Below are 27,331 nucleotides of genomic sequence, written 5' to 3'. Positions count from 1 at the left end.
TGTATTGGACTACTGTCCAGAAACATTTCTTTCCTCAATAATGTGTTGTTTTGTCTCTATCACATTTTCTCTCCTTCCAGTGTTCTGATTTTTCTTGTCTTTCCCCCAGGCTTTGCATCCAATTATTGCTGATCTTAAGTGCTAAATGAGGATTTTCTTTCCCGGGGATGGACAACATAATTTCATTTATATTGTGCAGCATTTTTGGATGTGCAGCCTCTCCCCTGATGAAGTGACATGCCAGTGCCAGTGGTAGTGTTTTCTGCCTGTCACAAGTGTTCCTTTTGCATTCTGAAAAGAGCGTGGACTTTATGAAGCTTTGATTCAGCACAGCGGGAGAGAAGGCCAATGAGCAGAAGTACCAAACGTTCAGAGGCAGTTTAAAGAACTGTGGAAAATAAACTTACGTTTTCCCCTTACCTTATGACCTTTTTCATTCCAGCTGCCTGCACTATAAGATCAACTTGCCCCTAGCATCCCCCCACACTTTCCCAGCATGAGAATTTGAAATGAAAAGCGAAAATGTTGTAGGAACTGAGACTTTGCTGAAGACCTGGTACTTTATATCAAACTTCTTTCAAGACAGGAATGTGGCATCCTGGTGAAGTTAACAGGTCACCACCTCTTAGGCCTAAGGAGAAAAATGCATTGTTCTAGCTTTGACAGCCTGCCTCTTACCACCTGCCCTACCCCTTCTTTCTGCCCAATCTGTTCCCCAAAAAAGTGCAGAAAACCCTTTTCTCCTTTAGGTTGTCTTCTGGCCTTTGAAGCATCCCAGGGATTTGAAGAGTCCTGGCCCCTCAGGTTCACTGCCTGGACGCAGAGCTCCTGCTGGAGCTGCTGGACGAGCTGTGTCCATTCTCTGAGATTGAGAGAACTGCAGCTCTGATGTTATCTCCTTGCTTATTTGTTTGGCCATCTATACGGTTGGAAGATACATACTCAATGTACTTATTGAATATGGGGGCATTTCATCAGCCTCAAAAACTCCTGGTTTTGTGTGTTAAGTTGCCATTGGCGATAACAGCTCTTCACTTCATGTTAAATAATGTGGAATTGAGCAGCTGAACTTTCAGACCTGTCAGAATTTCACCGATCTGGAGACAGAGACTTGTATTGACTCTTTCAACGTGTTACATTTCCTCAGTAGCTTGAGTACATTAATTTCTACAGCTCCATTCTGTAGGTACCCACATTTACAACTGATTTTGTGGGATATACAGGGTTTACAGTAAAAACCACAAAGGTTTAGTAAGTGTCTTAAATGCCTGAAGCCTTTTCTTCTAGCACAGATGCTTAGACTGGGAAAAGCAACAAAATCTGTGGGAGAAATCTGTTCTCCAGTGATCTGAATGGTGTTATCCCAGTAATAAATTTAAATAGTATTAAATAGTTCATATTCAATGTAAAACTTGAATCTTAACTTGGAAAATAAGTCCCTTTTTAAGAGCAGTTAGCTACTATGCTCTTGGACACGTTGGGGAAACTAGAATTACTCCCAGTACCCTGCATACCAACTGCTTTGATAGGTTTACTTTGGCTTGGCCAGTCAGATTAGTGTCTGTTTTTTCCCCAAAGTTGTTCCATGTTAATGATACCCTCAACTTAGTGGTTTCCAGTCAGTGTATATTAATGAATAAATCACCTTAATATGTTTAATATGTTTTATCATGTATTGTACTTAAATTAATTAAAGTGATTGACTGTTATTTCAAAGTAACGTGTTCTTGGGGGGAAATTTATTTGGGAGTATTCATTTTTATATGTTTCTAGTGAGCAAAGAAATCAAGCTACTGTACGAAATGACTTCCCATGTCTGTAGTTGCTGATCTGTCCCACAGACTTCATCTTTCTGCTTCTGAAATTCACTTTACGTTTCAATGACAGCATTCCTTTAGTTACTTCCGAGGAAATGGAGACTATACCGTGGAAAACATTCTTTTTGTCTGGTAACTATGTTCGTAATTCCTTCTGTAATTTGTGTAAGAGTCTAGTTTAATTTTGTGAGCCTGAAGGTTTTTTCATGTAAAATACTGATGTATAATCAGAATTACTGGGATTTGGCTAATACTTTAATACATGACCAAGAGGAAGTCATTAGAGCTTGGCTTGTGTTCTGTTAATTGTCAGAGAATAGTGGTTCAGAACTAGAGAATTTTTACTTTGCTACTATCCTCAACTATATTTCAGTCATATTTCATGTAATTTGGGGTTATCTAATGGAATAAGAAAGTAGAGGCAGCTCTCTTGCATCTTGTCCGTCTCAAGGCATAGTATTGAAAATCATTAATGCATACTGTACACAGGTTTGTATTGAACAGGAAGAAAAATATATTTAATGCTGTAGTCCTGAGTACAAAAAATTTGGCCTAAAATTAAAGATTTTCTATTTCTATGATAGAGATATATTCTAGTAACTCTTAATCACCATCTGCGAAGCTTTCTATCTCTGATCCGTATTACTAGAGTGAATTTATAGGGAGCATCTGTCATCCTTTTAAAATAAATAAATTTATCTGTCATATTCATAAATCCCACAAATCTCATGACCTTGGACGACGGGTTGCACGTTGCAGATTCTTATTAAGTCTTCTCTCAAGGATTTGTGTAACGAAGCATTTTTCAGAAATCTGAATGCTTTTTTTTTTTTTTTTTTCCTCCCAGTTAATGCACGTTTGAGCTTTACTCGCATGCAAGGGTTATGGTTTATAGTTCCAAAAGAAAGCAGCTAGCTTTACGGAGTCCAAAATTTTTTTTCCCTCCAATCTTTGGGTCTCTGTCTGTACAGTTTTGCTTAGAGTTTCTTATTTTGCCAAGTATAAAAACCTCAGTGTTTCTATTAATATCAGTAAGAAGCATAGTAATGCAAAAAGAAACCCAATGGATTTCTAGTTCTGTCACATTTGTAAGCAAGGAAAGGAATCAAAATGCCTCCTTAACCAATTTTGCGTGGAAAAAGGCCTGGATGCAATAATTAGAGTAAAGGGAATCCCCGTTGCTGAGAATTTAGGTCACCTCGTATTGAAAAGATAGCTTTTGCCATTTTGTTTTTTTTCCTTTTGACCCTATGTCGCATTGTGTGGAAGCATGCACCAGTATCATCTGTACTTTAATGCTGGCTTTGCCTAATGACAAGAAGGCTTGTTTTGTTCTGTGTAATTAACTTTGTTATCTGAGGTGGGCTGGGGAATGGCATGGGGAAGGAGATAGCCCCGTAACGCGGGAACTGCTGGACGTGGCACGAAAAGAGCAGCTTCCTTGAGTCTCTGCTCTTCCCACAGTGGCAGGTTGGTTGGGACCATTGCCAGGTTAAAATTGGATCTGTGTATTCACATGATAATGCCCACAATCTAATAAGGCTGGTGGAATGTCAACCATTAGGGAACAGATGCATCAGCCTACTCGGAATGGTCTGGTGGAGTCGGTTCGGTCCCGGGTGGCCGGAGCTAATAAGCTGTGATGGCTCTGTGTCGGGTTGCTCGCTTGTTCTTGAAACAATGCTGCCGCATACATGAGATGCTTGCAAGATTTATAAATAGTAGCTCCATGCTGTGTGTCAGTGCTGTTTCAGAAGCCCCGCTAGCCTGGGAAGGAAGCTAGCAATGTTTCTGCGGAGCTACCCTGAGCTAATGAAATCAGTAAATCTAAGGCACCTCTCATCTAGGGTGGAAAATCTGCTGCTTGGATTATCTCATTGATTGAGATCTGATGGCAGCGATAGGCTGGTCTTATATAGAATGGCTGTCATTGTGGCTTGTCATTATTTTTTACCTAATTTCCAAATATTTCTCTTCAAAAAAGGCACTAGTCAATGACACAAATGTCTGAGAAGAAAAGGGTTTATGCTGTTCCTTCAAAATAGGCACCTATTCAACTACACAAGAATATCGCAACATAGAAGCGAAGAAATAGCTCTTGAATAGTTTTTCCTTGCATTTTCAAAATGTCTTTTTAGAAGAGCAAAGGAACAAATATGAAGGTGTGAAGTCTCTGTGCTTATTACCAACCCTTTTGAGCTACGTGTAAGCTGCTGTGTGCTGTCCGTTCTCAAAAGGTGATGCTGCTATTTTGATTTTGTGTTTTTTCTCATAAAAGTGGAGCAGCACCAGCATAAGACAAGGAAATTATTGGATGAGTCCCTGTGAAATTAAATCTGTTTCTGACTGGTAAAGCTCTCCAGAGCACGTACAAAAAGTTCCAGAGTGTCATAACAGAGGAATCTTGTTGCTCTATTTTTTTTTTTCCTCCTCAGCGAGATCATTCTTGGCATTGAGAACCTTACCATCTTCCAAAACATTGTCTGCTCTCTGTGGCTTACTCATTTTTATTTCCTGCCACCTAAGTGCTCAAGAGTTTTCCAGTGAGGGGATCTTTCTTTGCAACAGATTGCTGTAAGAAAAAAAAAATACATCTTGTTTACTTTTTGTCACTGACAGTAGGTTTTTTCAAAGGCAAAACAACTGTTTGAAGTACCAGGACAGCTGTGAGGGCTGAAGGAGAGCTGAGCAGGTCTTACTGCTTAAGGCAGATTTCCTTCAGGTACTCTGTGAAATCCATGGGATCATTAAGGACAACTGATACTTGCTAAAAAGTGAGTAGCAGAAATAATAGTTGCTCTAAACCTTACCTGTGCCTGTGCTGCCTAGTGTAGTTCGTCATCCTAACTTTACTCACAGTAGGAAGCTACTACTTAGATCAATTTTTGCGTGGATGTATGTATATACAGACAGAAGAGGGCATTTGAGAACTTTTAAAAACCTGTTTTAAAATATGCTTTTGAGCCTGTCCGTTTAGTGGGGGGGGTATTTTTTTTCTGCAGTGATGGATGAAAACAGTATAGAAGTCATAGCATAATAGGAAGATCTGAAAGTTTGTGAACTTCATGTATGGCTCTTATCCTGTCATGATCTTTGAATAGGATGCCCCCTGACTGTATGAGTGAGACCTTGCCAGCTGACCTTCATTTAAGAGGATTGCATTTCTGCACTACCGAAAATGCAGCTATGCCCTAGCTTTTTCAAAGAGCATTCGTATTATAAAGCAGATCTCATAATGCAAAAGCCAGAAGCTTGCAGATGGACTATCTAGCATATGGATTGTGTATAAAATGAAAAAATAAAAGTTGAATGCTGTCATCTTTGTGCTTTGAGAACGACTTAATTTAATCTTTGCTACGAAAAGGAGAATAATGGGCAGTTTAGATATAATGCCCAAGGAAGCTGGAAGTAGAGGCAGACTTTTCGAAATGGAAGAAATTGTTTTGCGTGATACAGCCAAAATCCTTCCTGTATTTTAACATAATACATGGCTTATCACAATTAATTTTTTACATAGGGATATATCATTGACTTTGGTATTCTGCAATAGGGCGATAGGAGTGGTGCATTCATTCAGAATACAAATGCGTTAGTGGCTTTTGTTATCTATTTGCTATATAATAATAGCAATAAGAAGTTAAGTTGCATGCATGCTAGTGCAAAAAAAAATTGAGGTCGATTCTTTCAACCTTGATATTAGTTGAGAAGTACAAGTAACAAGCATTGGTGCTATCCTGAAAATGTGGTGTATGTTCTCCTACTGTTCATCTTAAACACGAATCTGTGGTGCATGAGACTATAAGGTACTTGTGTCTCACCCAGGTGACCGTTATATCATGATGAAAACTGTGATTCTGTTGCTTGATTCACATATGTGATTTCTTTTGGTTGGAGGAAAACAACCCTGTCAAAAGGTTGTATAAATTTTGAGTGCTGGGCTTTCAGAGCTCATTTAAATGAAGGAAATAAAATCAAACCAGTACCTTGTCTGTTTGTTCTTTGGGTACAAAATAGAAAGCTTGAGTTAGTTATAATGTTTGGAGAACAGTTTCATCGAGGAATCTGTTAGGGAAGTGTAAAAGCTTAGTCTAGGAAATTTGGGGTTTGAGGTTCAGGTGGTTTCATAGCTGTTCTGGCTGCCAGTAAAGTGATTTAGTGCTATGTATTAATGATCCCTGCAAAATGCATTAAGTTTTTAATGTCAACATCTTTACCTAGGAAGGAAAGCCTCAGGCCTTTTGGAGTTATCCAGTTGTACTACGTAGAAGACTTGGGGGTGGGGTGTTGATTTGATCTATTTTGAGTGCCCTTTCATAATTTTAAACAAAACAATATTTTAATGAAAATTCTGGAATGAGAGTTCTCCAAGGAACGGTGTGTAGCAGAATAGATGTCACTGGCAAAGCTGGGAAGTGAGAGGATGAATGAACGGGACCATCACAGGCATGTAACAGTACCAAAACCTTTACATTTTTGTTCTGTGCATTTAACGGTGTGTGCAAGACTTCTTTATAATACAATCCACAGCAAAGATACAGGTGGTCTAGAACACAGTACATCAAAACTCCTGTGACTGGTAGGAGTGAGGTACTAATACTGTAAATTTTAGAAATGCTGGGACAGCAGAATATCATACTGAGAAAGAAGAGTTCATGGTTCTTACTGGCGGTGGGAGCAGCCACTTGAGAATCCTGAGGAGCACAAGGTTTTTCTGTGACATTTTCCTGTATTAAATATGGAAAGCATAGGAAAACAGAGGCTTTGAAACTCCTGAACTTCAGTATTTCAAATGAGATGGTATTAATATGCTGCTTATGAAGTTCATAGGTTCGGTTCTTGAAATATATGTATGTTCATGAAAAAAAAATACACGTACGTATGTGTTTGTGTGCACATATATTCTTATGAACCCCAGAAGTACCTTCATGCTCTGATTTAAAATGCAGGAACATGTCTTCAGGGATTTATTTTTGTTAAAATCTGTACGTAAACATTTTGATCCTGCAATGGATGCAGTGTCTTCAAAGAGAAACCTCCTGAAATATTTTGTTTTACTTGATACAAATGTATGAAATCACCAGGCAGAAAGAAAACAGCATTGCATTTGAATATCAGCTTTGGTCATGCCAGTTCTCCAAATAGTGCTTTTTCCTATGGCAACTATAGCAAGCCCGTACATAGAAAACGCAAGGTACTTTGCATGTGTTGACTCGGAGTATTTTTAGTGAAATTGAAGTTTAGTCAGAAGGTGACCAGCACCGTAGTGCTTGGGGGCAGATGGCCACGTGCTGGATGTCCCAGCTTCTCTCTGGTGAGAACTGGGAACGGGTTGGCTCCTCTGATCAGATCATCACCTTGCTGACGTGTGTGATGATGTTGCAGGTGAGCGAAGGAGATGAGGAACAGAATCTGCCCTGAAAGTAAGGGGTGTGTTCCCCCACCCCGACCAAAAGTGCTTTTCTTGCAGAAGCCTTTGTCTCAAGGTATTGGTGCAGTTCCCGTATGTTTTGACCTTGAATAATGCTGCGTTTGTGTACAGCGCTTGGCAAACAGATTTCACAGGGGCTTTTCTCATAGTACAAACTGTAAACATAAGGCTTAAATGAGGCATTTGACAAAGGGAAAATGATTGAATTTGTGTTCTGGCTGTGGGGAAGTGATACCTTTTGCTGCTATTAGGATGGAGGCTGCTTATCCCTCTTGTTAAGAAGCAAAGTCCATCCGTTGCACCTCCCCGCACACCAAAAATGTATCTTGTTTTGATTCACTTACCATCTTTGTGGTATATGAGATTTTTCTGTTCAGTCTGTTTTATAAATTGCTTGAATTAAAACAAGAAGATCTGTAGAGTAAGAGCAGGATAGAACCTGTTTTTTGTTTGTTGGGTTTTTCTGTGCGTGTGAATATGGTGTTAGCTTGGTTAACTTTAGTTCTTTGATACAATTTTTTTCATACAATTTAAAATAGTCATGTGAAGTTATGGGACAGGACAAATATAAACAATATACTGTGTTTTTTGTAAGCATGCTACGGTGCCTGCCCCTTCCCAGTTTGGGGGAATTACAGCGCGTGGATAACTACAGCCTATGCAACTGCAGAAGTCATCACTTGTTCTTCCTGGACCAAACTACAAAATTTTTGTAGTAAATTACTGCTTTAATTTGCTTGTACAGGTATCACTTCTCTTTTAGTACTTTGTCAACATTTTTATTGCCAACACCCAAGCTAGTGTCTCAATGCACCGTCTGTTGATATGCGGGCTTTGATGGATGGTATAGGTAGGAAAATTAGTATTGTGTTTGCATATGGCACAGAGCACATACAGATGCATTTTTTTCCTTTTTGTATTATATCTCATTTCCTATATGTGCAATTGCTGTCTCTTAGCCTGTGCTGCAAGTGGGTGACCAAGGCTCTGGTGAAGTGTATTAGTGTACAACTCACTCACACAGTAAAGAAATACAGAAAGAGTTGAGAAAATTAGAGATGGCCAAAATTTCAGTGCCAGCATTACTCAAGTGATTGCATGCATTTCTACCTGAACGTTACTAGCAGCCTGTTGCAGGCCTCAAGTTCATTGCTTTTTCTGGACTCTTCCCTGGCCTGTGACTGCTCAAAACAGCCCTTTCTGTGTTCCTCGAGGAACACTGTTTCAGGATTTTGTCCTGATAATTAAAGTCATAGTGATTATGTGGGAATTCTCCTTCATCTCTCAGGCCACAGCCACCCAAGACAATTAAGCTTCCTTGCAACGTAATGCAATATGTAACTATGGTGTGTGAAAGTCACTGCAAGCTGGGATTGCTAAAGCTGGTAAGGCATGGAAGAGTAATATTAAAACTTCATTTTTTTCAGTGAATAAAAATAGAACGAAGATAGTATCAGGATGAAATGTAGCTCAGAAAAGGTGGTGCTGTCTAATTTGTTTATCAGATAGTCATGGGGGGAAAAAAAAAAAGAGGTTTTTAATAGCTTCCTACATCTTAAATGTTAAAATCTCAATACGGTAGCATCCCTTGGTATAGGAATAGAATTACCTGAGGAGAGGCAGGAAAGAAGAGCTTTATCAGTTTCTGTTGCACTGAGGCTTTGAATAGCATCACATACAGTTGCTTGGATTTTCGTTCAGTTTGGCTGTCTTGGAAAAATTTTCACACGCGTGAAGGATCTGTCTGTATTCGTTTAGGCACCTGCAGAGCTTTTAAAAATATTCTTCTCACACAAAGCATTTCATGAGTCTTTCCAGAAGCTACAAAGGAACCTTTTTGAAGTCTTTTAAGCCTTTTCCTCTGCTCAGTTATCTCTCACCAAATGCAGGTGTAAGTGGGATCTTCCCGTTGCTCCATACTGAGCAACGTTTTCTTTAATGTGCATATGACAGTTCCCTTTAATACCATTTCCAAGCATGATGTGAATAGAGAAACGATGGTACTTTTCTGTGTGTTTAGTGTTTGACTGTCAGCAGTGCTTTTATGCAAATAGTTGTTTCAGCCCCACATTCTATGATGTTTTTGGTGAAGAAACGCTTCATGTAAGTGTCCTGCTAATACCTGCAGTTTCAGGTGGTATTGGAACTAGAGATTCATGGAGGTGTGAGGTTGAAAGTTGGAGACAAAAACGTTAGGAAATTTTAGGAAGTTCTCATTTCTGCACTTTTCAGCCCTATTGAGTTGCTGTGACATACATTCTGATCTTAATATAAAGAAAACTACTAGAGTCTATACCTTTGTACCTGACTTCTGAGAAAGATGAAACAATCCTTTTGTTCTCAAACTGTATTTGTCAAAAAACGTACGGATTGCCACGTAATATGCATGAGTCCAGCTCAAATAATTAACTCCCTCCCCAAAAAAAAGAAGTTCTAAGCAAAAATAAGGTTTCACTGATAATCTGCTTTTCACATGCTTCAAGGGAATGAGTCATTTAAACATACGTAGATATATGATAGGTAGGTCTTTGATTCAGAAGAAATAACCCACCAAAAAGTTCTCTCTGCAGGTTCTCTCTAAATCTCTCTCCATTATGAGTTGTTCTTGTTTGATGGAAACAGTTTGTCCCCCAGGAAAATGGAAGTGCGTGCATGGCTGGCTTCTCTCCTGCTCCAGATTCGTAATCCAACAGCGATAGTTGGTTCTTGGTGATACCACCATAGTTTTCTGCCATCCTCACTTGCCTCTCCTTTCTCCTTCTCCCCTGTAATTATAGTGTTGCACTCTTTGAGCAGAGACTGATTTTCTTGGAGTTGTGCAATGTGTGTACTAACTTCAACAGTATTTCCAAAACATAGCCCCACCTATAATGAAATTTGCCATGTCTTTGTAAGAAGATGAGCATTAAGTTTTCTTTCGTGCAACTGCTTTTGGGGATTAGCGATCTCCCATCAGCATTTTTCCCTCAAACTGTGCTTGAAAAGACATGGTGTTCAGTGCAAGTAGTTTTTGCATTTTGAATAAATGATTAATTTACTAATTTTTACTAACTCCTTTTGTCTTATGTCACATGAGCTTTTTAGTTGTCCAAGCGGTGAGGCAGTGGTGCTGCTTTCCTTATGTAACGAGTATCGAAGTGCTTTGATAACAGTAAATATTTCCCTTTTAAATTCATTCTATAAAAATAGCTTTACTTCTGCTTCAATTCCCCGTGTATTTTTTTGATTATAAGGAAGTTGAAACAATGTAAATAGTAGAAATGACCTTTTTATTATTACTGCAATCAACACAGGATAACATGACTAATATTAGCAGTATTTGTACAACAGTTAAGGTTCTGTTATCAAATTCTATTTTATTTTACAGTGTAATTTAAATTTAGAAAGGCAGCAAAAAGCTTGCAATTTATTATTTAAATATCTGTCTTGGGGGACTGTGTATGCATATTTGTGTGCATAGAAGGATGCAAATGAGCTATACCAGCTTCCTGTGTAAATAAAACAATTATGTGAAATGCTCTTTAAATTTCACTGAGATTTTCTTGATACAAATAGAAGCCTGAAAATTCTTATGAAGATTGCAGAGGCAGAGCAACTCAGTTGGATTGTTTTGCTTGGTTCTTTGGAAGATTTCATTTTGGAGGCTTTTAAGGGCTTAACATTTTTAGAACAAAGCCCTACATTTTCGGAATCTAAGCTATGTATATGAAATAGATAAATGTTTGTATCAAGCTTAAAGTAGGGCATCCAGAGCAGATGTTCTTGAAGTCATCTGATTGTTTTGCCTTTGTCGTACATTAATGATGTGTTCAAGAATTAATTTCTAGAACTGCAATATTCTTCTCAACCTCTGCAGTTGGTTTAGACTGTCTTGGTTCTTTAGCCTGTCTTTAGTACAACTTTCAAAGGCTTAATACTTTAAATCACTCACACAATGATAGTAGAGTTGCTGGTAATTAAAATGTTTTTGTACTGTCTTCTCTAAATCAAGTAGGTAAATTTGAAGTCTGTTCTTTAAAAATTTTTTACGAGTGTACTATCCAAATGTATTTTTTTTTCTTTCTCATTTGAGATCTGAGTGTTGCAGCTTTACTATGTTCACTTTTTTGAATAGAAATGAGCTTGGATGAATTGTCTTCCTTCATGGATGCTGAAGCTGAAAGCCACTTAATGTTCTAAGTACAAGTAGTTGCTAATATTTTGGCAGAATCAACTGTTACTTCTTTTCCTATTTCTGTGTTAGGAGCATGCAAGTTACCTAGTAACTTCTAGATTTTGGTGCGAAGGTCTTGTACTACTAGAAATTGTAAACAAGAATGAAATACAAATTAAATTTGCTAAATTAAAAAAGCCACAAGATGGCATCAAATTGTCGATTCTATCCTTTACTCCTAACCTTTTTTTAAAGGTCAAAATATTAGATTGTGTGGATCTCTATGTAGGAACAGTTGAAATAGTGAATGTGCAGTGAAATAGTTGCAGTTCTTGAGTTATTCCCTTCCAGCATTTGTGGCTTGTGAAGCAACAGTTTTATAAACTTTTAAGAGCTTTTTGTGCCTCAAGAGAATGAAGTATGGCTTTTAGGGGTCTAACATGGTAGGAACCATTAATATGGACAAATTCTACTGGAAAGCGCATGCAGCGTCGTATCTATAGCTGATGTGATGAAATCCAAGATAATATTAAGGTTTCAGGTTGCTCATGAATGCCTAAATACTCATCTTTAATATAAATCACAAGTAAATATATGTAACCTTCTATTGTAAGGTAGCAAAACTAAACCAAGTAACATGTTTCTGATTAAAATACCATGTTGTGTAGTTGTCTTAAAGAAGATTTGTATTTTTCAAGTTACATGGGTTTGTTACTAAATTGGTTTCAACTTATGAATATTCACAGTATACTCCTTAACAGTCTAGAGTGGCTTATGCATAAGAATTAGGTATGTCGTCTTTGAGCAAAACTGTTAAGTGCTCAGAAACTTTGAGGAAATGAATGTTCTTTAAATAGCTAAACAGTGATTTCTGCTGCTACTGATGCTCAGGGTACAGCTGCACAAACAAAAGCCCCCCTAATTGGAGTTGGAATTGGCAGTGTGTCTAGTTACTTAAGGGTAACTTTCAAATTTCTAATGTGAAGTTTTTAATGTAAGATATCTTACTGTGCACTCACTGAGAAATAAGCTACTGTATTTACAAGGACTTAGCTTTTCTGAGGCAACTTCTCATTTGCCTACTCTAACGGCATAAATTAACAGCCACGCTTGCTGTGTGTGGTTAAAGGAACCCACTATAATATTTACTCTGTCAGCTTGATCTTTTTTTCTCTCTGAGAGAAGCCATCATATATAATTCTGTGGTTATACGTGCTTTGTAAACAGAACTCATGCCATAAATTAGTGCTTTGTCATAGGAAAAACCTACACCTCTACGGGGATGCTCTTGAAAAGCATTCAGTTTGTATCTAAGCTCGGTACCTTTTGTTTTCAGGACGGTGTGAAATGTTGCTGAAATTATCTTTCTGACGATTTTCTTCTAGAAAGCATCTTTTTTTCCCGTCACATATCTTGTCAACCATAACTGCTTTGTACTTTCATTTTTTCTCCTTCTTAATAGCATGCTTTCCTTCAAAAAATAAATTAAAAAAGAAAAATAATAAAAATCTGTGGTTAAAGTACTGGCCACTGCAACTACGTGTTTTTTAAATGATAGAGGGTGGTAATTTTAATTAATAGGTGGTGATTAGGTCACCACCTAAGTGATCTTAAGGTGATGAGAGGTGATGAATCAGTGGCGGAGGAAGGGTGTGTACCTTCAGTGGGTGACAACTGATCAGTGTCTGGTGAGAAGCCAGCATATCTGGGGCTGTGAGCTGAGATTCATCCGTGAAATTATCACAGTCTAAGGCGGTGATTTACAAAACTAAAAGTCGTGACCTCCATCATTTTATTGATTTTGCAGAAATTGTTCTTACAAATGGAAAGGTCATGGATGTAGAATTGGTAGCTGTGTTTTTGTGTCTACTCATCTAAATGAATTTATTTCCTACCATTAATCACATACTTTGATGTTATGCTTGCAATATTATTTATTTATTTTGCAGCTGAAATGTTCTTAAAGCCTTGCCTTTTCCTTTCAGGCCTCTGCACAGGGTTTCCCATTCATCACTTCAGAGAGTTCAGACAAAAGTATGGGGAAAAAAGTCATTTGCAGGCTATGTATGTCACTTGTGACTGTATATTCTGGTGCTTTATGGAGATTTTGGTGAAGAGAAAAATCACAAGCACAAGTCCTGTGGAAACTAGAGCAAGGCTTTGTGACTGCAATTTTTTCCAAGGCTGCAGAAAACCTCCAGCATATTTGAAGCAGCTCCTTTGTCCTGCTCCCATGGCAGCTGCCATAGGACCTGCAGGTCTGTTCGAGGTATTGGAAGCACTCAGTAAGTGGAAGGGAAGGCAGAAAGGCTGCAGTATTGATTCAGCAGGGGAGGAAAGGTGAATGGATGCATGGGATTGCAGATAATAGTAGTTAAGCATCCAAAGAAACTAAATTGAGTTTGAAATCTGCAACTTAGCATCGCTAAGTGATGCTGGAAGTGATGTTTCTGTAGCTTGCGGGCTTGCTTTCTGTTTCATTAAGGTTCTGGGACTTCAAAGACATGCCATGGGAGAGTTCTTGGTATTTCTTCAAAATGTGCCATTAGAGCACCACAGGAACAGCCTTTTCACATAGAAAATTTTAGTTTTCTATGGAAACAGATGCAAAGTTTTATTTCTACTTTCTTGGCTAAAAGAAAGGCGATGCAGTTTTAAATAGTGGTGGTTTCTCAGTTGCAAGGCTTCTCTCAAAGATAGGCAGCCTTTGCTGCTGCTCTTCCTTCAGAGTGTGCTATTCGGATTTTCATCATTTTCTCAGGAATTGCAGTGAAAGGACAGAGGCAAAAGTACCTTTTCTTAGATATTAAAACAAGTCTTAAAATAACAGTTACTGACTCAAATGCCCTACATAGATGTTGCTATTTTAACAATCAGAAAAGAGTACAGAAAAATTCAGGATTAATCCATTTCTTTCAATCAAAGGTTAAATCCTAATGCTAAAGATTAATGGGAGCTTGCAGGATGTAAAAAGCTGTGTTCTCACTTTCATGGTGGAAACTTGAAAGCAGGTTCTTTGTGTTAATTAAATCATGGAACTTGAGGCTCCTTGCATGCGGTCTCTTGCTTTTTAGGTTTTTTAATTTTGAATTCCAGAACATACTGTTATTTATGTATGGACATAAAGATGTGATAGCACCATACCGGAGTCTTTCGAAAAAGTTTTTCCTAGGCTAAGATTTCCGACCTTACCGAGTGTGTCTCAGATGGAGGATACACTCACATAGTGCTTAATGTTCAGATAAAATGCATGCTTGGTTTTGTGTTAAAGGTTTTCTGTTAGCCTTGCAAATTGAAGTGGCTGGGTTCTGGTTATTTTCTTTTTCTTTTGTTTGGTTGTTTTTTTATGCCGTTGGTAATACATGTATTGTTCAGTGGGGCTTCACAGAAATCACGAAGAGCAGAATTTGTTCTTGCAGAAATTTTATGTTGCTTTAAAGTAGACGTGTGACCTCACTTTTCTCTTACATGGTGTGTTGACTCTGCAGAGTTAACAAGAATAAATAGTAGTACAGGTCTTTTGTTTGTTACATTAAGGTAATTGGATAAGGCATGAGCAGAACTAATTATCATGAGAGTGCTATTTCTGTTCACTAAAACTCTTCAAGGCAGGAATACATTGCAATTCCTTGGTCCTGGCTTTCCATCCTAGAGCATAAGCAGATCATGTTTTGAAATTTCTGTAGCCAATTTCCATATTAACTCTTAGTTACAAGTGATCAGGTTTAAAATGAAGCAGTACTATAAGTAAGAAAACTTTCTTTGAATATAGAAAAATGCTTCTGATGGGCATCTGATGGTTAAAAGGTAAACAAATAAACAAACAAAAAAAGGTAAAAGCTTATCAGGTTCTCTGCTCCCCCGCATCTAAAACAGGATCTGTAAAGAGTTTTGAGTATGTTCAATATTTTTTTTCTCCTTTTTAATAGAAACACTCTGCCCTCATTTTCAGTAGATCCTCTGTAGCTCTGTGTTCATTTAAAAATATATGTACCTGACAAGAAGGCCAGCTATTAATGTTACCTTTTCTGTCTTTTCAAAGGAAGGTGCTTCTGCTCGAAAAACACAAACGCCAGCAGCACAGCCGGTACCACGACCAGGTAGGGTGACATCTTTTCACGCTTCTGCTCCAAGCAAGTATAAGCTTTGGAGAAGTTGTATTTAAAACTTTGGTTACTGAAGAATGAAGTGGGGATCCTTTTTGTGGCTTTTAATGGCGTGTGTTGGAAATGACACGTGACCTTCTAGTTAGTTACACCACACATAGCTTGACAATTGAAATGTTCTGGTGCTTGGGTTCATTCTGTTCAGCGTGTTTGCTCAGTCATCCTGTCGAAAGGACGTGACAGTGAAATTGAAAAGTGTCAAGTGAAAAACTTGGCTATAAGGTTAGTAGTTCAGAAAGCCTTTTCAAATATGTAGTGAGAGTTGGTTAATATATTAAGGGGAAACAACCTAAATACAAAAGCCAGTCTCAGAAAGAGTTGTTATACTTCTTCAATATATCAGAAAGACAAGTATTTCTCTGTGTGTTATCATTATTTCTCACACTTCTTAGCACGTAAGATATGTGTAATGAAGTCAGAATCTTCAGCTGGATTTTTAAATTCCCAATCTAATAGACTTCAGCTACCAAGTCAGTTCTGTACATCAGACTGAATTTCCAATTGAAGTTCAAAGTTAGAAAGATGTAGGTGTTTTTTTTTGTTTGTTTTGTTTTAATGAGAAACCCATCAAAAAAAGATAGAGGAATAGTGTAAAAATGCAAACAAAATCGGTGCTTCCAAACAGCGATGTGCATGGCTGTACTTCATTTACATGTTATGAGAATTTTTGGTTTGTTGGAAGAAAGTTTCAGGTGAAAGGTATGATTTAAGAATGAGAAAATAGTTATTGTTATGAAGTGTTAAGAAGGGATCACTTTGGTGTTTGTCAGTAGTTTTTTATTTATTTATTTATTTATTTATTTTTAAAATCAAAGCTGCCTTTCTAAATGAGTGTGCTTTTTTCTAGAAGTTCTGCTGGAGTATACAGTGTTCTTGTTTAGATTACTAAGAGCTTTGAATACGTGCCTTGCTAATTCCTTGAGCTTTATTTGTAGGATTTAATGCTTTAATGTTGTAAAAGGATTCACCCCCCAAATCTATTCTAATATTGAATATTCTCACAGCATACCTAAATGCTGCTTTGCGCAGGTTCTTCTGTTTGGTTATTTAGGTATCAGAAAGGTCATGCTGCCTGTCATACTTATCTCACTGGCCCTGTTGAGCATAACAATGCAAATGAAGCTGACAGACAGCAGTATGAAAAGGGTAGAAGTAGCAAGAGCAGAAATCTGACTGAATTGTCACAGGTCCCTACTTGCTACTCGTAGTTTCATGTGCATTAACTGACAGAAGTGTATTTTTTATACTGATGTTGCCCTTCTCTATTCCACTAGCTTGCCTCCATACTGTTGAAAGGAGAAAAAACAGTCTGAAGAAATATATAATACTACATTCCAAAAAAGGATTTCTTCTTCTGCATGTTCTAGGACATTTGGGGGTTTGAACCTCAGGAGGGAGGGAGTGTCTGTTCATAGTGGTGACAGTATTTAAATGTGCAATGTACAGGAGGTTGCATCATTGCACATAGAAGGATTAGCTGGATTGATGGAAACAATTCTATAATGCTGATTTGAACAAATATTTATTAATTTTTTTTTGGGGGGGGAGATGCCTATTTAGATTATCTAGTTTTCTGCTAACCTGTCTCAGTACAGCTATCACATTTCTTACAGATGCTTTTTTTCTTGGCAGCTGATGCTGTCCATATGTTTCAGGAACTTTTTTTTTACAGTAAGGAGATACTTAAATTAAAAAATAAAGTAAAAACATGGGGTAGGTAAAATTCAAGTAGTTCAATGTAGTATTGCCAGTTATATCTGTGCATTTGACAGTGTTAGGAAAAGATAATTAAGGATGTAGTCTCAATATTTCAACAATGGCAACTGTGTGGTGTGAATATTTATAATGTTCTAGCCAGTTTCTGAAACAGTTGGTCATAAATAAACATGAGCAAGTTGGTGCTATGAAATTGGAAGTCAATTAATGAAATTTGTCATGCATAGTAGCAGTTGAGACTTAAGGTACAGTCTGCATCAATCTTTTTACTACTGACTTTTCTAATTTTGTGAATTAGGATAATGGTAATTATTAAGCACAATAGTCCTTTCTTTAAGTTAGGAATCATGAAAACTCTAATTTATTAAAACTGAACTATAAAATATTTATTTGGAGAAAGCCAGGTTATTCGGTAATAGCACCAAAGCGAAGAAACAGGTGCTTTTCCTATGTTCCACCTTTGGACTGAAATGCCTCCCAAAACTAGGAGGTCATGAGACATGGAAGACTAAAAAGGAAACACTTTATTGTGGGGAAAAATCCAACTAGGGGGATAATTGCAATCAGAAACTAACCCGATTAAGTCTGAAGCTGTCAAAACTTACCTTGTATAAAGTTCTGCATGTCTGAAGGACAGCTAATCCCATGGATCTCATTTACTGTAACACCTACTTTTGAAAAGGTGAGGATCTGTAAAGATTGTCTTGCTGTGAAACAGTCTTCCTGTTGGTTCAGCACAGCTGAGCTTGGGATCCACAAGCAGCTTGCTTGAAGATTGCTGGCAGTGTTTTCAGTGCTGTACTGTCCTTTCCCTTTGGGGAGGATAGAGAAAGATGACTACGTTCAGAAAAAGTAGAGGAGATTGACTCAACTGTACTTGCATCTGTTTTCAGACAGTCAAAAGCTGTTTGTCTGCCGAATACTGAGACCCAAATTATAAATCCCCTTTTCAACTTTGTGTATTGCTTCTCTGAAAATGATCTAACGACTATAGTGTGACTCCTGCGTCTCAAAACATTCAAAAGTGAGATAAACATTGAAATGTTTTGAGTCTTAGCATTTGTATTATGTATTACTCATTCTGTTGTATATTATGTTTTTTTTTTTCTCAGTTTCTCAAGCAAGACCACCTCCAAACCAGAAAAAAGGTTAGTCATTTTTAGTCACTGTCCTTTTCATTTTTGTGTGAATGATGCCCACACTTTCTTTTGCTGGAACCACAAGCAAACAGAATTGTATTCTGCTAAATATGTGATTACCAATATTTAGAGACTCCTGATATAGGGATACGCTTTCTATGGTGAATGAAGACCTTCAATTTAGATATTTACTACAGTTTCCCTTGAATATTTACCATAATCAAGGTCTGTTAAGCAAAATTTTGGTCTTCTGTACAGCTCCTTTAATTAAAAAGAAAAAGGGAAAAAGAAGGCAAGAAATATAACTTGATTTTCTCTACAGGATCTCGAACTCCCATAATCATCATTCCGGCAGCCACAACCTCTTTAATAACAATGCTTAATGCAAAGGACCTTCTGCAAGATCTGAAGTAAGTAGCTGATTAGAACATACTAGAACATCCTGTAATACCGTATAAAAAATTGTTGTCAGATAGAGAGTTTTATTAGTACCAAATTAATAAACAATCAGGAGGGAGTTTCTTTTGTCTCACGACAAACTAGTTTTACAGACGAGATTATAAAAGAAATGTATGCCTCATGAATAGTGGTTAAAAAAAAAAAAAGGCAAAAAAAAAAATCAGTGTTTGCACAATTGAGCCAAATGGGCAGATTAGAAATCTTACTGTAAGATCTTCTCAATAACTGGAGTGGCTTTCTTCTTATGTAATGTATATGCATACATGTGCAAGTGATAACAAATGCTTACCGTGGAAAAAGGCTCAGAGGAGTTGAGCAAGGATGATCACTAATCAAGCACACAACTGCTTGGCTCAGAAGGGACCTTAAAGACCATCCAGTTCTAACCCCTGTGTAGGGATGCCACCCAGTAGACCACGTTGCCCAGGGCGCCATCCAGTCTGGCCTTGAACAACTCCAGCAAGGGGCATCCACAGCTTCTCTGGGCAACCTTTTGGAGTTCAAAACCTCCTCTTTGTCCTATCACGATCTGCCTGTGTAAAAAGCCACTTGCCTTCTTTTTTATAAGCCCCTTTAAGTACAGAAAGGGATTGTGCAGCTCAGAGAATGCAGGAGATGACCACAGCTATGGTAAGGGAAAAGAGATGCAGAGGTTGGCCTTTTAGATAAATGGCTATAGTAGCTGAGCAGATCAACTGGTTGTCTAAATGGTCTTCCTTGAGGCAATCAATAGAAGATGTTTACTTGTAGAGCCAGCCATACCACCAGGAGAGAGGTTTATATGTTGCCTAGCCCAACACAGAGTATTAAAAACTGAACAACCAAAAAATGAGCTTTGAAGAGAACAGGCTTGAGCTTTCTTCAACACATATTTCTTCCCAGTGGCTGGGGACACACAGCATGGTGGTGATGAATACACAGTGACTGGTAATGAGAATCTGTCTGTATTGCAATCTATCTCTGTATTATACTTGTATATTATATTTGTGTGTCGACTTCAGTTCATTGCTGTATCACCCTACTCACTCAAAATCCCATGTAGTGTCAAAACTATACCCAAATAAGTATATTCAATGTTAACATTAAATTCTTCCCTTTTGGAACATCTAAAAGACCCTGGTCAGAAAGTATTGGACTCTCACACTAATTGGCACTTCAGACAAGATATACTTCAGAGTAAATGTTACTCGGTAAAAATTCAGTAATAATAGGGCTTTTGATTTAGCAGTATGCTTGTGAATAAGAGTCTATAGAGTAAGTTGTGCTTCAAGTAAGGTAGGGTAGTGTTAAGACCATCCGCAAAAGGGACTGCTACCCTTTATTAGGGTATAAATAAATAAAGTACCAAGAAAGATTGGAAAAAAGGTAGTCAAGTTTTAAAAAAGAGAAGTGGAAAAGTGGGACTTCTTATGGGTAGAATAACATTGCACTGATTTCAGTGATACTTAGGATTAATTTGAAAAATTGAAAGATTCTGATAAGTTGAAAAAAGGAAACGGAGAATCAAAGTTGTGTTGTTAGGAAGGTGCTTGACAGCAGTAGTGAAGTTAGAAGGCGATATATAAGAATTGATATGCTCTAGAAATAGTTACAAAAGATGACATGATACATGTACATAAAACAATGTATGCAGAGGATGAAATCAGAATACATTCTTAAAAGCAAAATCGCAGTCTCATATCTCAGCCAACCTCTGCATGCAGAGGGATCACTTGCTCTCAAGGACAAGGAGTGGTCAGACTCTGACAGCGTGTTCAGTCTTTCTTTGCCAACATGGCTGTAACGTCTTAGAAGCTACATACGCATTGATACCAGAAAGATGGGAGATGTTATTTTTGTTTAGCAATCATTATTAAATGTCTCCGTGCAGAAGTAGTAGGTATTCTTTTTTAAAGTTCCTATACAGCAAAAATGATAATGAAGCATTATCGGTAAGAATTGATGAAAATTCTTTTAGGGAAGTAATACTGAGTTGCTAGAATTGATTTATTACATTGCAGTGCGCTAGAATATGGCAGTTTACAAATGCTCTTGCTTAAATAAATGAACCTATCAGATTCTAAAATTTAATTTGTTATGGCTAAATGCAATCAACATTATACTTTGCTTCCATCATGGCAAGGTAGAAATCAGTATTGTGTTTTTAATAAACAAAAACTTGTCTGACAGACCACGGTGTTTAAAGTTGCCTGTCTGTTAATATCAGTCCATTTTTCTGAAACAGTCATTTTCACAGAAAAATATACTGTTATAGATAGTTTGCACCAGTAGTCCGTTCAAAAAGTGGATAGTTATTCTTTCTTCCACCTTCAGCACTTCTCCTATCCTTTATGAGACTTTATACACCTGTTTTTGTAAAATAGTCTGTCCATATTGTGGTGCTAAATTTTTAGTGGAATTGCCCTAGAATTTTTTCAAACAGCACTGTGAGCTACAAGGTGCCTTCAGATCTCTAGCTATTCCTGGCTTCTAGATTACTGCCACATGCCACCAAAGATCTGGTAGGCATGCTGGACTCTTAAGGCCTCTTATGAAATATTTAATTGGTGAGAAGGCTGGCTTTTAACATTATGATTTAATGTGCGAGCAGTTACTAGATTGATCTAATTGTGTTGACAGAGCAAGTTGCTTGTTTATATGGGTTTTTATGGTTAAGAAACAATTACATAAGCACAAGCCCTGGATTTTAAATCTGTGCAGTTCATGACTGTGGTGCAGGAATAGATATAATGGAATAAGGCACCTGTATGTCATCTCTAAGTATATCCGTGCTAGGAAGGCTGCACTGTTCCCAGCTCCATGGGGGCACAATTACAGGTAGCTTCTCTAGACTTGCTCCTAAAGAAGGCTGAGCTTGAGTGCAAAGAACTTGATCCTGGGAAGGGAAAAAAGAATAAGGGAACAAAGGAAGACACTGGCATAATTAACAGGTATCGAAGACAAAGTGAAGAAGCAAGGGATGTTGATGAATCCGAAATGCAATAGCAAAACTCAGAAGAGCAAAATATTAATTCAGCTGTGACAGCTCTAGCACTTTTCTAGAAGATATGCCACCTGGCCTGTAATTTTTGCATTTCAAATTTACCGAAGTACTTTGTTTAGGAATGGCTGCGGGGTTTGTTCTTAATGTTCAGGTATGCAGAGTGTGGAACTGGCCTTGATGTAGAATGATAGATATGGGATGATTTTGCAGGGAAAAAGAGTTGTGTAGTTTCTGCCTTGAGTCACCACCTTCTGTAATTCATTCCCCACTTTCAGCTAAATTTGACAGAACAGCGATTCAGAAGCTGCATTTCATTTGCCACAAGCTTTGGAATAAAAAAAAAAAAAAAAGATTCTGTCCACGTGAAGAAACACCAAAATTAATGAAGAAGAAGCAGATAGATTTGAATTTCTTGTATTTTTAGAGGTAATCAGCCTGCTTGTTAGCTGTGTCAGAGACCAATGGTACAGCACAAGGAGGAGGGGATTTTTGGAGCAGGAGGAGTGTTTGAAGGGCATTGCAGAGGAGTTTGCTAGGAAACGTAAGAGAATCCCCAGAATTCAGGTGAGGCATCTCTGGGACGATGAGGCACGCAGGGCTGTTTGGGTGGGAAGGCTTTGGCATGTGTGTGAGCACACTGCTCACAGGCTGCAGTGCTGGCTCCCTTACTGTTCTGTGAGGTGTGCTGTAATAAAGAAGGAGAGTTTGGGTTATGTGGAACAAGAGTGGTACGGAAATTTGTATCAGGAAGATGTAAACATTTAGGTGATGAATATAGACTTTTATCGTGCTGATGTTTTAACTTAAGATATGTTTAACCGTAGTCACACTCTGCTTTCTTACCAGATAAATAAAAGCACGGTTAAACTGAATGGGTTGGAAATTTATAATTGGCCCTCTGTTATAAACGAAAAAAAAAGCCTTGATAGTTAGTATCAGCAGTTTTGCACAGCTAAAAATGATGTAGCAAACAAACCCTTTATAAACTTCTGTTAAAGTACGGTTTCTCTAACTGCTATGTGTGCCCAGGCAACTCACTGAGATTTATTTAACTTTGATATGGAGCAAACAGTCTGAAAGACTCAGGGATGATGGGTTACAGAAGTGCCTTGTTCTCTTGCGGAGGTAGGTATATGAGGCTTTTGACACTGTAATCAAATAAGAAATAGTGAGAGGGTTGTACAAGAAGTCTCAAATTCTAAACGTAATCCAATCTGCGTTGTGATGAGCTCAGTTACTGTCCAGCACTGGAGTTGCCTTATCCTCTGTTCATGCATTTTTCAGAAGGCCCAAATTGGGAGGCGGAAAGCATTGACCTGACCTGAGTGAAAGCGTTTTAAAGTTAACGCGAGCAATTCCTATGAGTTTAGAGCTTAGACACAAGCAGTTCTGGCAGTTCAGTAGATGGTGTCTTAAAAGTTACCTCCCATAATTTGATTTTGCTCAATCACTTGCCTGTTTCCCTTAAGGAAAGGGACCTGCTGCCTTTAATTGTGGAAGTGCACCAATTTTTATGCAAATACTGATTTTGGCAACTAACAGCAACAGGATTGAGCACTATTAATTTCCTAGTAAGAGTATAAATATAAAGATGGTTTCTAAATAGGTGTGGGATCACTTTTTTTTTGACGAGGGAATAGTAATCTGGAGAAGCAACAAAAATGTAAGCTACTGCACAGTCAGGCTTCAGAACACATTTCTCGTGTATTGCATGATTAAAAAGGGGTCAAGTACAAACGTGTAGTTAAGCTACCAGGCAGAGTATTGTAGCAAATTACTCCCAAGAGAAGGTGGTATTTTTGCTGTTTTCTTTAATAGTCAGATTTCTTGAGCTTGACTTGTATGTCTAGTGATGGAGTAAGCCTCTCATAACAGAAATTGCTGTATGATTATAAATGGTTCTCAGTTTGGGAGCACATGGCTTTTATTATGCATGCTTGCATTTCAAGGATTTTGGAGCAAAGTAGCCATGGATTCAGCATGTACTTAATAAACGTTCTGTAAGCTGTCACTTATTCCTCTACTCCATGTATGTGTAAGCATCTCCTTCAATGCTTTTTTACTCTTCCATTTTGAATCTTCTCATTGTATTGTTTTTTTCTTCAGAACATTCAGATAACAAGGTATTTGTTCTGTCCTGTTCTGTCCTATTCAGACTTCTATATCAAGTAAAATGGGAGGGTACTGTAGTCCAGAAGATACAGGCATTATGGCAACTTTTGGTTTGCCTCAGTTAGGTAACAGTTTTTAGCTGACCACGAACTGGAGAGAAACTTGTCAATAAACTATGATTGAAACGAATTCTTAGACACAAACATACATGTATGAAGCTAAAAGTAACACTGAAAATGCCTGAGTAAGCCAATATTGGGGTGTTTCAGATATAATTTATAGTGGTGAAATTGCCGGCCTCTTTGTAGAATCAATATTGCTCGTTAATATCCTTGTTCCTCTGACTTGGTAGAGCTGGCTGGGTTTCCAATTAAAATGTGTTTTTAAAAGCCTAAAACACAATATTTAATCTGTAATGTTTCTCCCCAAGCCCCGATACCACTTTCTCATTGAGTATGAAATGTTAGCAAAAGCCAGTATTTTCAGGAGGGGTGAATAACAAACTTAGTTCATTTTTCTTTCCTTTTTACTGTTTTCACAGTAATTTAAAGTGCAGTCCACCTGTTGTTTAAGCATATTCAATTGTTTTTTAGTACTGAACTTAAAATGGGTTGAAGAGAATACCTTTAGAAATGGTTCCAGCAGCATATCCATAGATGCAGTAAACGTTCAGAATGCGCCATCTGCTCTATAATGAAGAGAAATCTTCCCTGTTGTGTGGAGTACTGTGTTTTTAAAATATAGCACCAATACTCCTGATACCTCGTGCAGTTAAGTGAAATACACTGTTTCTTCTTGTCAGAACTTTGGAAATGAAACGTCAGAGGCAAACAGTATTAGTAGTGCGACTGGGTGGTTCTCAATAGGCTGTTAGGAGAAGATGGCTCTGAGCTCTTGCTCTCTCCTTAGGTTTTTTTTTTTGCTGGCCTGGTAGGTGATACTGGTCACAACATACCTTTTTGTGATGTAGTTTTACATCTGTAAAAAAGCATGATTTTATTTTTCCTTTTTCATTAGTAACAAACCCTACACTACTCTCACATTTATGATGCTAATTTGAAGAACTGCTGTCTGTATTTTATTTTATTAATGCCATATAGAAGAGGCTCTTGAAATGGAATTGCTTTTTTTTTTTTTTTTTCTTTAATAAAGATGGGGCTGAAAAATAAAAATTCTGAAATTGATTTGGCAGGTCATTTCTTAACCATTTCTTTTTGTCTTACTGAGATTGTGAGACATAAGGATCATGCCGTCCTTATTTTGTAAGCATAATTTATCTATCAGAGAAGCTTTTTTAAAAAATCTGTAATTGTAGTACATACACTGCAGTAACCAGATGAATCATCTGATCTTGTAAAATCACTCAATAAAAAAATAGAATAAAATCTGATCCATTTGACCAAAAATCCCAGCTTTCACAAGGAAAAAATAATTTTGATGGGTAGGTTTGATTTCCCCAAGGACAAAAGCTATAAAATTTACTCCAGGAAGCAATGATTTCTTAATGCCTAAGTTCCCCATGTCTTCACGTGTTATTTATTCTTGATCATTAAAAATAATTTGTTATTGCTGTTCAGCAGGCTATGATCTGGCTTCTCATCTGCAAATGTGTTGGGTAAGGCAGGCAAGACATGCCACAAACATGTAAGAACAGCTCTGGCTGTAGATTTGAGGGGCAGAGGGCCTTTTTAGTACAACTGGTTTTATCACAAAGACTTATGAAACTTGGTCTTCTTGCTATACTGAATGAGTAGTCAGGGAGGCTTGGCATAGTAAGAATGAGGTGGCTTCAGCCAATAATGCAACGTTCCGATAAAGTTGGTATTTTTCATGTTGATTTGATCAAATTACTTTTGCCTACTGAATGTTTCTTTATTCTCCAAGGTTTGTACCATCAGATGAAAAGAAGAAGCAAGGCTGTCAGCGAGAAAATGAAACTCTAATACAGAGAAGGAAGGACCAGATGCAGCCTGGTGGAACTACAGTCAGCGTTACTGTACCTTACCGAGTTGTAGACCAACCTCTAAAGCTTATGCCACAAGACTGGTAAAATAGATTTCCTCATTACAAAAGTTCTTTATCAGGAGAATGCAGAACGTGGAGGGGACCAATAAAATAATATTAAATTGCATAAGAAGTGAAGACAAGGCTATAAGAATGGGTTTGATTGACTCTATAGGAGTGTTGTCTCCAGGTTAAAATGATATAAAGCTAAATTTCTTGATAGATCTTTCTTAAAAATAACATTTTGTTTTAACAATATGAGCAGCACAGCTGTTTTTAGTTGGTCTGAAATGCTCCAGGAATTCAAGTAAGAATATTCATGAGTTTTCCAGTTTGTGGTACTGTAGCATGTGAGTTGCTGAAGCATGGTCCAAGAGAAGAATCCTCCTTTATTATCTTCTTTCTGAATTAGAGTCTATTGGGAAGATGCATTTGCCAACCTCTTCAACATCTGCTATTCTAACTTTCTTATAATAGTTTAAAGAGGAAAAAAAAAAGCCAACAGTAAAAACAGAAATGCGGTTTCACTAGTGAATCAGATTCAATGAACTGGATTCAATGATAGAAGCTCTCTTCTGAAGGGAGAGCCCCAGTTGGTGGAAGGGAGTGAGAGAGAGCTTTTTGCAGATTTTTCGTAAAAAGATTTTGTCTCTAAGCCCATTCTTTGATACTATGAAAGTATATTTCTCTTTGAATAGGAAAATTCTGGAGAAATACGTTTATTATTTGTGAGGTAATGAATTAGGCAACATTTTCAGTTCTTCGTCAGAGGTGTGATGATTTTAAATGCATGACATTTTTGATGGTTTTGTAGCTTCCAAAGTAGATTTTAGTGGAGGGAAGTGTTTTTGGAAAGGTCCTATTCCTAAATTAAGTGTTCTATATTTAAATCTTGAATAAATCACAAGTCAGTGGTTTTGAAATTCTAATACCAAATAGCACTTACGATGATCAAACCTTAATATCCAAATTGGTAGTTAAAGTGCTTCTGACCAAAGAGATAAAATGATGTGTTTTTATTTAGCTCATTTTTAATCCAACAGAGCATCAGATATTAGCATCTGGAAATCAAAACATGGAAATTCTTGAGGTTGTTGCTTTTAAAGTTTTGTTGTTGCTGTTTTTTCTGTTACCCATTACAAACCTTGCCACACAGTTTTAAGTGGCAAACCTTAAAGTTTCTGTTTCTCTCTTAAAAAAGATCACAAAGATATCCCTTGATCATTCTTTTCCATTGGAGGTTTGGTAGACTAGAATTAAATTTGGGTGTTAGGTTAGGGATGCAATTATTTGTTCTAGTAGGTAGGAACCATGCTTGGATGATGTAAACGTTCAAGAAGGCGGCAGACTGTAT

At 37.6% G+C, this 27,331-nt stretch overlaps 1 protein-coding gene across 1 annotated transcript in view; it reads left to right on the top strand.

The window, feature by feature from the left end:
- The window catches only part of CDC73 (cell division cycle 73), a 100,438-nt gene that overhangs the window by 63,465 nt on the left and 9,642 nt on the right, over positions 1-27,331 (top strand). Inside the window, exons 11-14 of the mRNA XM_027463262.3 lie at positions 15,441-15,498; positions 18,393-18,428; positions 18,742-18,829; positions 25,858-26,019. Coding sequence (XP_027319063.1) covers positions 15,441-15,498; positions 18,393-18,428; positions 18,742-18,829; positions 25,858-26,019 — 344 coding nt within the window. The remainder of the gene's footprint in view (positions 1-15,440; positions 15,499-18,392; positions 18,429-18,741; positions 18,830-25,857; positions 26,020-27,331) is intronic.

Source organism: Anas platyrhynchos, chromosome 8 (assembly GCF_047663525.1).
Source record: "Anas platyrhynchos isolate ZD024472 breed Pekin duck chromosome 8, IASCAAS_PekinDuck_T2T, whole genome shotgun sequence".
NCBI classification, from domain to species: Eukaryota; Metazoa; Chordata; class Aves; order Anseriformes; family Anatidae; genus Anas; species Anas platyrhynchos.
The sequence above is the reverse complement of the archived record's forward strand: the minus strand, read 5'-3'. Positions and strand labels throughout refer to the sequence as shown.